The 10,038-nt window shown below is 41.8% G+C and overlaps 1 protein-coding gene across 1 annotated transcript; it reads right to left on the bottom strand.

Annotated features, from left to right (window-relative positions):
- Positions 1-5,203: 5,203 nt before the first annotated feature.
- ntf3 (neurotrophin 3) lies at positions 5,204-6,217 on the bottom strand (the record flags this gene model as incomplete). Its single annotated transcript, XM_083907037.1, has 2 exons — positions 5,204-6,094; positions 6,191-6,217. 2 exons carry the CDS (start codon positions 6,215-6,217, stop codon positions 5,204-5,206), a joined length of 918 nt encoding a protein of 305 aa, XP_083763163.1.
- Between the last annotated feature and the right edge of the window lie 3,821 nt (positions 6,218-10,038).

The raw sequence follows: 10,038 nt of genomic DNA, 5'->3' as shown, positions 1-10,038 counted from the left end.
TTTGATGTCTTTCATTATGATAATTACCCGCATGCTGTTTAATATTTCCCTCCAATATAATAAAGAGGTTTATCTCATTAGACAGCCACTGCTGACTGTTGATTTTCCTGAAAACATGTGTGCTTCAACCGACCACATCTCAAGAATGTTCATTGCTTGTTAGACCTTAGACCATAGACCATTAGATGACCCTTTAAGTGGCTAAATATTTTTTTCTTCTGTTCCTGTTGTAGTCATGTAATCACTGAGTGTGTTTACATGCACATAAAAAACCCCGATTATTATCGGGTTTTTGTAGTTATCTGGTTATTCAAGTGCTCATGTAAACGGAATAAACCAGTATCATTACCAGTTGATTGCGGTTTCTGTCAATGATCTGATTTCTTAGAGACATGTATACACCTTAAACGGTTTATTCCAGTTATCCGATTATTGCCAGTAATCAGTTTTTTAGTGTGCATGTAAATGCACTCAATAATGACGTGCAGTTTCCTGGTAAATACACAGAACTACCCAACTCAACAGTCTACCCAGCTCCTAGTACAGGCTTTGTTCATGTCCCGCCTTGACGACTACAACGCACTGCTAACAGGCCTCCCGACCTGTGCTGTGAAACCACTACAGATGGTCCAGTACATACGCGGTGGCGCCCCTGGTTTTCAATCAAAAGGGTAAAAAAAGGGTACATGTCACCCCTCTGTTCATTGAGCTCCACTTAGCCACCTGCATCAAATTCAAATCACTGACGCTGGCCTACAAGTGCTTCATGAGTCTGCTCCCACCTAAGGCTTATGTTACCCAGAGGCGCAGCTTGTGAACATGGCAGGCAACTGCTTGGGGCCCTGAGCCTATAGGGGCCCCCCGACACTCGGAGCCTGAGGGCTGTTTTTACTGAAATGTGCCATGACCAGCCGCCTCCCCGTCCCCTTAAACAACAATGGGAGATTTGCAATGACATCTCAGTAGGAAACCTCCCTAAATGGGCCACACCTGACTTTAACCTCTGTGAAGTTATCATTCTGCAAGGATTATTCACAGTGTAATGCATTTATCTAGGTTTTTTTTCAGTTATTTACAGTATTTTATTTTTCTTTACATTTATATTTTCACATTTTCACATACTTCACAAATAAATACTAAACTTTTACTACCCCTGGGAATTTTTGCTTAGGGCCCCTAGAGACTCCATAATCGCCTCTGATGTTACCCCTCGACTACTCAAGTTCGTTGTCGTCTGGTGGTGCCAACACCTTGTACAAGACAATCCAGACTCTTTTCATGTCTCTTTTCACACTTGTGGAATGACCTACCGAGCGCTACCAGAACAGGGGGTGTCCCTGTCTATCTTCTAGAAACTCTTGAAAACCCAGCTCTTCCAAGAGCATCTTTTGTCCTATAGCACTTACCCTACTCCCCTACCTCTCCTTCTGCACTTGGATCCACCTCAGCACTCTCACCCTCTATCAGTCCACTGTTCGTATCTAGTAGTTCTTTCAAAGACTACTTTTGTGTAGCTTATTCCTCTCTTGTAAGGTTCACTTCACATTACGCTTTTCACGACAGCGGGACTGGCGACAGCGGGAACCCCGTGTAAAGAGAATTCCCGCTGTCGGGAGGTCAGGGTTTAGGCGATTAGCATATACCGCGGGACTTTTGTTCCAAACAAAAATGGCAGGGGTGAAGGAGGGCACTGGACGCTGTACGTGGAGCACCTCCGAAACCGAGTGCCTGATCAATATCTGGTCGAGGAAGACGAGATCCAGAAGAAGCTGGAGTCATCCAGGAACAAGATGGCCTATGTAAAAATGCAACAGCGGATGCGGGATGCCGGCTACGATCGTATAGTCGAGCAAGTAAAGAGGAAAGTTGTAAGCGCCGCAGGTGTCCTTGCCAGATTTCTGGGCGGTGTGTCTAAAGACTTGGCATGAGCTATCCCTTTAACTAAGCCAGTTGATAACCATATTCTCGACACAGGTTGCAGGATGATCATTGGTAGCGTCAGTGTAAGATGTCCAGCAAATGTTGAACGTGCTTCAGGCCTCAGGTGACATCTGGACTTAACATCACGTTTGGTCAATGATTAGTGAAGACCGAGCACAAAAGGATAAAATGTGCTACGTTACCAGTAGACCTTTCATTAGTGTTTACGAGTGGATTTTTCCCTTTCAAGCCAAAAGATCAGTTGAGAAAAACAAATACACATCAGTCCTCCCTGGATACTGTTGAAAAAAAAAAAAAAACACGTGGCTTCTGCATTCCTTCTTCAATCCAACAACAGCCTGTGGCCATTTTTACTGACGCTGGGGTGACTTCATTCCAAAAGCACTTTTTTATATGTTTTTGAAGAATGTTATCTCTGACAAAGAGTCCACATTGAAACAAAACGACATGACATGTGTCATGTGTCTTTGACTGTTAATGACGATGAGCGTGCCTCATAGTAAACCAGGACATGTGATGTTTTCATGCAAACAATCGTCTGTTATGTATCACACTGTAACTGGAAGCTTCTTCTCATTAACCTCTGACTCATTCTTTCATCGTACAAGCTGCTCTTTGCTCCGAGAAATTTGAGAATGACTCTTGAATGAATCTCTTTTCAATTACAGTGTATTTGGAGGATTCATGTCTTACTGATGTGCTCAGATTTTCTCTCTCTGCTTTTGTGTTTTGATATCTTGCTTCTTTTTTTTTTCCTCCGATAGTTGTGGCTTAACATCAAATCAAACATTTCAAACATGATCATTTCAACATATTAACTGCCTTATTCTCTGTGCACTTGTATGCAAGTCGGACTTTGAGTTAGTCCTGCATTAGTGCTGCAGACAACGGGGGCCATTGTTAAAGTCCCTGGATATTTCCTGCATCCGTTCCACATTAGTCCCACAGATAATTGATTTTTGCCCTCTGCTTAGAACATCAATTTCTGCAGTATGAGTGAAATGATGAGAAGCAGCTGGACGACTGAGTCTTGCGTCTGAGACTCGCTGTGTACAGACATGCACTGTCAGTACAACCCTTTTCCTTTCTAATAAGCAGTTCACCACTGACCTAAATTTTAAAAGAAATGTTTCATCCAGGGCCACACGGTGGGTGCCTTTGCAGCGTCCCGGTCTTTGCGCGTGGAGTTTGCGCGTTCTCCCCGTGTGTGCATGGGTTTTCTCCGGGTTCTCCGGTTTCCTCCCACAGTCCAAAAACATGTAATATAGGGATTAGGTAAATGGGATACTAAATGTGTCTCTATGTGTATCTGTGATGGACTGGCAAACTGTGGCTATTGCCCCATCGCCCTATGTTGGCTGAGACTGGCACAGTGGAAGAAAATGGATGGATGAATGGATATTTAATTCCACCTTTTGTCACCACTCTATGTTGTAACTGAAGTGGAAAACGTGATCAGATTGCAGAATAAATGACGATCCGAACTCTTATCATCTGTCACTTTTCACTGCAGTGGCCAAAAATGTGTACTTTGTGGGGTTTCCTGCACAAATACATTTGGAAAAACACATCACAATATATTTTTGTCCCTCTCATTAAAGTCAGACCCCAAAACAGAGCAAATTTTGCTAATTGCTATTTTTTAGTCAGTACATCTTTCAGTAAATTCAGACTCCCCAACCTCATCAACCCTCAGAATCATCAGGTTTTATTAATCCCAGTGGGGAAATTAGATAAATAAACCCTAATTTTTTGTAGATTTATTTTTCAGAAAATTAGCTTAATCATTTCCTAAAACCATGCAAATGCTGGATTTGGTGGATGTTTTAATAGGTGCGATATTGTAGCATTTAGTAAAATTTATAACAAATAAGAAACCAGGGCAGCCAGTGCATTACTGTGGCTTACCAGTGTGTTTTAATAGCTTTAAAACCAAATGGAGCATATGGCACAGAGAAAAAAGTTAAGTCATGTTGGCTATACATCGGTGCTTTTTACTGGAATCATTGTCGGCTGTTAATGGAATTCAGTGAGTAGTATAAATACATAATATCACCAGGGGCTGAAATTATCTGAAAACGTACTATATTTAAGTTTAGTTAGACTCAAGTGAACATGTAAAAAGCACAATCTTAAGGGAAACATTTTAACACACAGCAGCAGCAAAACAGATAAACGGACCCATCTCTCTTTTCTAAATCTAGTTGTAGCAGCAACTACTACGTTGGGAAAAGAAAATTAATTTGCCTTCATCAACATGCTCCAAAAATTGATAATGAAATGTTTTAAGAAATATAGGTTTTTATTAATAGGAAGACACAAAAACAACTCACAATTAAAATGTGGTGAATAGCATCAAGGTGGCCTGAGGAAAACAAACAAATGGAGTTTCTTGAATCTTTGCCACTGCCAGCAGATGTAACAAGAGCAACCTCTGGTTTTGACTTTTTTTTTTCACACTGTCCACGAGTGGAATGAATAAATATAATGTGTATTACAGCATAACAGTATGGTCAGTTGCAGTGAATGCAGTGTACATGTTTACATTTGGTCACAAATCTCCCCGAAACATTTTAGTCACAGAAATCCTTGTAATTTAAGACTTTACCGTTTAAATATATGACTCTTTGAGTGGTAATGCTAAGAATTTCAAGTGCAGGACAGAACAGGCACCTGCAACTGTCGTCTGTAAGTTACAGTGTCCTATACGCTCTGCCTCCACACTGGTCAAGGCACATGTAAAGTCTCACTGTGAAGCACCTTTGCAGCCTAGCTCCATAAAACAATCTCAAAATGAGTTCATAGCTTGTTGCGTTTTTTTTGTTTTTTTAATAATTTTTTTTGCCTTTTGAGAAGACTTCTTTCAATAAATAACACAAATATTTTCATACATCATATATATATATATATATATATAGATTAACATGTATAAAATACATGCATTTCATATAATTTAAATAATTTATATGTCCTCCATCACGCTCGCGCCCTCCCTCCATGCCCGTCTCAAACGAGTTCTCCCGTAACAGCAAAGCTGCACTGGTTTGTGGATATGCAGCACATTAAAGTGAAATGTCATTTCAATGGACCCAAGGTTTCTCCTGTAGAAGAATCATTTTTATAGCAGAATCTTACTCTAACCACCATGACACATAACCTTGTGGTGGTGAGCATGAGGAAGAGGAGCCAAAATCTTTTTTTTGTGGAAGTAAATTCCATGCAGGTATGCTGTAGTTCCCAGCGGAAGTTTATCTTGTTCCGTTTACGTCCTGTGACGTTTTCTCGACAAAGCGCAGACGCAGGAAGTGTCTATGCGTATCCACCTCCAGCGCACTGAATTGTGAACCTGCGTCAGCGCTCGCACAAACGTCTGCGTCGTCTTACACTGCGAGTTCCAGTTCTTGTCATCGATGCCCCTGCAGCCCCCCTTAAAGGGCCTCGGGGTCCGACAGCGCGTCTCGTAAAAGAACTGCTTAATGTCCTGTGTGGCACTGGTTTTAATTTTAGCCAGGACAACAACGGCGTTCCCTCCAGTGTCCACTGCTTGGGATTTATCAGTCACCCACTGGCTCTCACTGTCACACACAGAGTATTCCCCACGGTAGCTTCTGTGCTCAGCATAACGCTTCTTCCGTGTCTTGTTTCCCACCGCTCCGCCTTCTGGTCCGCTGCTTACGAAATCATCCGCGGGGTACAGCGGCGGAGGCTGCAGTGGTGGTCGGTCGCTCAGCAGCACCCGGGGTGAGTTGTACCGCTTATGCTGCCTGATTAAGTCTGAGTTCAACATGATCACCTGCTGGTCCACCATCCCATCACTGCTCCCGCCGCCGAGACCCCCCATTCCCCACTGCTCCACATCGCCCTGGTCCTCCAAGGGAAAGTTTGCATTGAGAAGAGGAGGCAGTGTATCCTGGGGCTCCATATCCCTGCTTTTCCCCTGTTGGCTCTGGTTACCCCTGGTCTTCCCCCTCATCAGGTCAGCCTGAAGCAGCTGGATGATAAGAGAGTTTAACGTGTCAGGACTTGGCTGCTGCTGCTGCTGTTGTTGTTGCCCCTGGTGACTGCTATCCATGTTGGTTGCCTGGATACCATAGAGGTACACGAGGACCATCACATACAGCAGGATGGACATCACTAGATTCACCTGTAAGATCTGAAAAGACACAGAGAGACAAACGTTATAATAGGGAAACCTCAACTCTGTTATCATGATATACAGTAAATACCAGCTGTGTTAACATGAGCTTACATGAACGTTCTGCTTCACCTGTCCCATTTACAATGACTTGATTGGATTACACTAAAACGTTGAAGCAAGTACTGAACAGTGGAGAAGTTTTGGTAAAGAAATGTTGACAGTAAGTGTTTCATAGGTATGTTAGGGTGAGACCTTAGGAGAGGAGGTGCTAGGAGGAGAGACGAGTCCCTCTTTATATGAGGGATTGTGAGGGAAACCTCTGATAGCATTTGGTCACCTTTTGTGCCGGGTGTGGCTGAGAAAGAAATGAACCCAATATCACTGTGCACAAATAGATGGGTGCAAAGCATTGATTATTTGGGGAGTGAGAGGCCCCAGTACAATGCCTTGGGGGATCCCTTGAGGGAGCAGATAGGATGAGGACATTCTAGCTTGCTATGAAACATGGAAGCAAAAATAATTTAACAAATGCAAATTTCCCTTCTCTTTGTCCGTCCCATACAATACTCTCAAACCTCATCTCTGCCTTTCTCACCTACTGAAGTTGCAATGACTAGCAGCTCATCAACGGGATTTACAACACGTGCAATCGATCTGTAGTGTTCCCAGGCCATAAATAGTGTTGTCAAGGCTACAAAACTTTATCAGAGAAACAGTAATGCACTAAGGACACATGTCAACATTTTAGAATTGTGGCCTGGTTACTATTGCCGTTTTTCTACTACATGTTCCCAGCTCGCCTCGCCACAGCACAGCTCGACTCTACACGGTTTGGTTGGTTTTCCATTACAATATAGTACCTTACATGAGCGGAGTCATCACCGCAGGCTTTCAGCAGTGCTGTCGCTAAACAAACCAGCCTCCGCTGTTAAATATTGAGACTTCATACATTTCCATGCTAAATGTTGGAGATTGTTCAGGATTTTTAAGTCTTTAATTGATCTGCAGTTTACGGCATTGTTCAGTTTGATTCTTGTGCACTCTGATGACGTTACACAAAGTATCGGCTCAGCTCGCTTGGAACCTCGTCAGAGCAGGTACTAAAAAAAAGTACCAAGTTCTATTGCTAATGGAAGCGCAAAATAACCCTGTCATGCCGAGGCAAGTAGCGCTAGTAGAAAAGCGCCATGTCACTGGTTATAGGTTCAGCTTTGGATATCATTCTGTTGGAATCCAAATTGAGCCTGTGCCTTCTATTATTTGGTGAACCATATTTGAAATAAGCATAGTTAAAATTGCATCGCATCACCAAAATGTTACCAAATCAGTCGAGCAGGGGAACTGCTCTTGTAGATTATGATAATAACTGCAACCTCGTGGTATGATTTTCAATTCCTATAATGAAATGCTATTTTGGTCTCCTTTTTTTAACGCTTCCAGTATCTACATAAAGAAAGCTGACTAACTCATATTCATAGTTTTATGTATTCAAAGCCTCCAAGTTTTTTTTCTTTTCTTCTTCTTCTAATTTTTCACTTGAAGTGTCACACCTGCTGCAAGAAGACATTGTTCACCTCGGTGTTTGGTAAGCATTTGGTCCCTGAACTATCCTATATACTGTACTTGTTGATTTCTGCTGCATTTCTCATGGCAAAGATCCATTATATGTATGGAAATCTCCCCTGTGCAGATGTGTCAGTTGCCAAACCTTGAGCAAAAGCTTTGTGTTCATAGACTGACTGACACTTCACATGGACATCTGACTGTAGCTTTATGGCTGTGCTTGGCAGCGACATGTTGTGGGTAAATATAAAGGAGTAAATGTTTTAAATAAATGTGCATGCAATAAAAACTGATCAGCTTAAATAAAAATGTAAAAAAGGACATACTTTGCCCATAACTTATAGTTTTTATAGGCCGTCAGTCCATGCTTGTGGTCCAGTCTAATAAATGGTTTCTTAAAAAATGTAAATGGAAAATGTCTGCCTTCTATGCCAGTAACACATCATCTACTGTGCTGCAAAAAAGTCACTGGAGTTTGCTGTTGATGTAACAAATACATGTACACATGTAAAATTCACAGCTTAAAATATCATTCAGGACTAGCATCTGTTCAGTGGCAATGTCACCTTTCAATCAGTGGTTCAGAAAAGACACACGTGTGTACCTGCACACTAGCCTCAAATTTACCCCATATTGGAAAGTTAGTTTTATCTCTCCATCATACGGTATGTATTAAATACTTCATTTTAAAGAATATAACAAAACACTTTATTATTGTTTTACTCTTATTTTCCTCTGTGTGTTCAAACATTGCATTCAGAAAGCACTCATCTGGGCTCAAGCTGGCCAGCCATAGCATCAGCGCAGATTAGACATCGTGACAGACGATGTCTCGGCTGTCGTTATCGAGAATATCTTAACAATCTCCGCAAAACAAACACAACTCCCCTAAAACCAGGTTTTCCCTCCACATTCACAAAAAAATTACTTCTAATATTCCTGTGATTATTTATAGCGTTAACTTCAACATTGGTCCACCTCCCTTTAAAATGGACAAAACTTTCTTAAAAGAGTCAAAATCATGACACTCACCGCAACCTTTGACGTGTCACTCATCTTTCCCTGATCTCCCCTGGGTTATTAAATCCAAGCACATGAATCAAGATCTCTTTATAAATCAGGCGCCCCGCCCATGAAGCTGCATGCAGTCGGGACAAATTAATTTATCCTCCTGCTGGCATAATCACGTTCATAAAAACCATCGCTGTATTTTATGATGTTGACATTCAGGGTGCACGGCGGAGGCAAGTGGGGCTTGTGCCTTGGGCAATAATTTGCTCTGTGTACAAAGTGATAATGAGCCTGTACATGTATGTTTAAGCTGCTCTGTATTGTTATACTCGCAAACAAGGACAAGAAAAAGGAGATGGTGTCGCATTAAAAATATTTAATTAGTGTGTTAATCCGACTCAAACCGAACTTATACACCAGATAATGCGGTTGGGAGTCAAATTTCTAGTGCATGTAGATGTTCAACTAGCCCCAAACTGCCCTCGATGCTCTGTTTCTGTTCATATTCTGCATATTCCAGCCCCTGGAAGTAATAGATGATGCTGGCAGAAAAAGAAGACTATGATTGAAATCCATCCAAATAGAGCAAACTCCTCAACAGTCCAATTATATTAAAAAGTTGACTTCCTTCAATAGCTTGATTTGACTCTTAATGGTTACATACAGACTTGGGGTGAATTCCAATTCCCTGCTTAACCCTCAATCTTAACCCTCAATCTCAAAGTGCTGCAACTGCTGTCCCGATTCTCAGAAAAATTAAGTTGAGGGCCAAGTTTAAGGGCTGTATCGCCCTCAATATTGAGATTTTCCGAGACCACACTTGGGAGCAAGGGCTACCCAGAATGCATTGCGCGTTAAGATGCCGCCGAAAGCAGCGAAACAAGTACGCTACAAATTAAGTATTTTCTTTGTTAATAGAGATATAAACATTATGAAAACCATTGTATTATCTTAGTTTAGGCCCATATTATGGATTACTGACGTCATTGTTGCGTATCATTTATTTTTATTTTACGATCTTTTCTCAATAGCCGGCCGGTGCGCACACGCTATCGTTCGCTATGGTTTACTTTTCAATAAGCCGTGGTGTGTGGTAACTGTCAGCTGAATGTGGGTGTGGTTGTGGTATTTTTATGAGTATCATCTTTTAACTAACTGACAATCTAATAACTTGACTGACAAACGGATCGTAATAAATAATCGTGATGTAAATGTGTTTTTCTTCTTCTTTTTTGGAGTTGACAGACTGGACGCAGCTTTCGGTTATGCTGCCCCCCACAGTCTGAAGACGTATCTGCATTTAAGGGGTGTCCCATTTCTAAGTGACAAAATGACCCTCAACACTTGGTTTTGAGGGCCAGTTAAGATTAAGGGTTGAGCTTGAG

Source organism: Microchirus variegatus (genome assembly GCF_963457635.1).
Source record: "Microchirus variegatus genome assembly, chromosome: 20".
Lineage (NCBI taxonomy): Eukaryota > Metazoa > Chordata > Actinopteri > Pleuronectiformes > Soleidae > Microchirus > Microchirus variegatus.
Note: the sequence above shows the minus strand (reverse complement) of the source record. Positions and strands in the feature narration are given on the sequence as shown.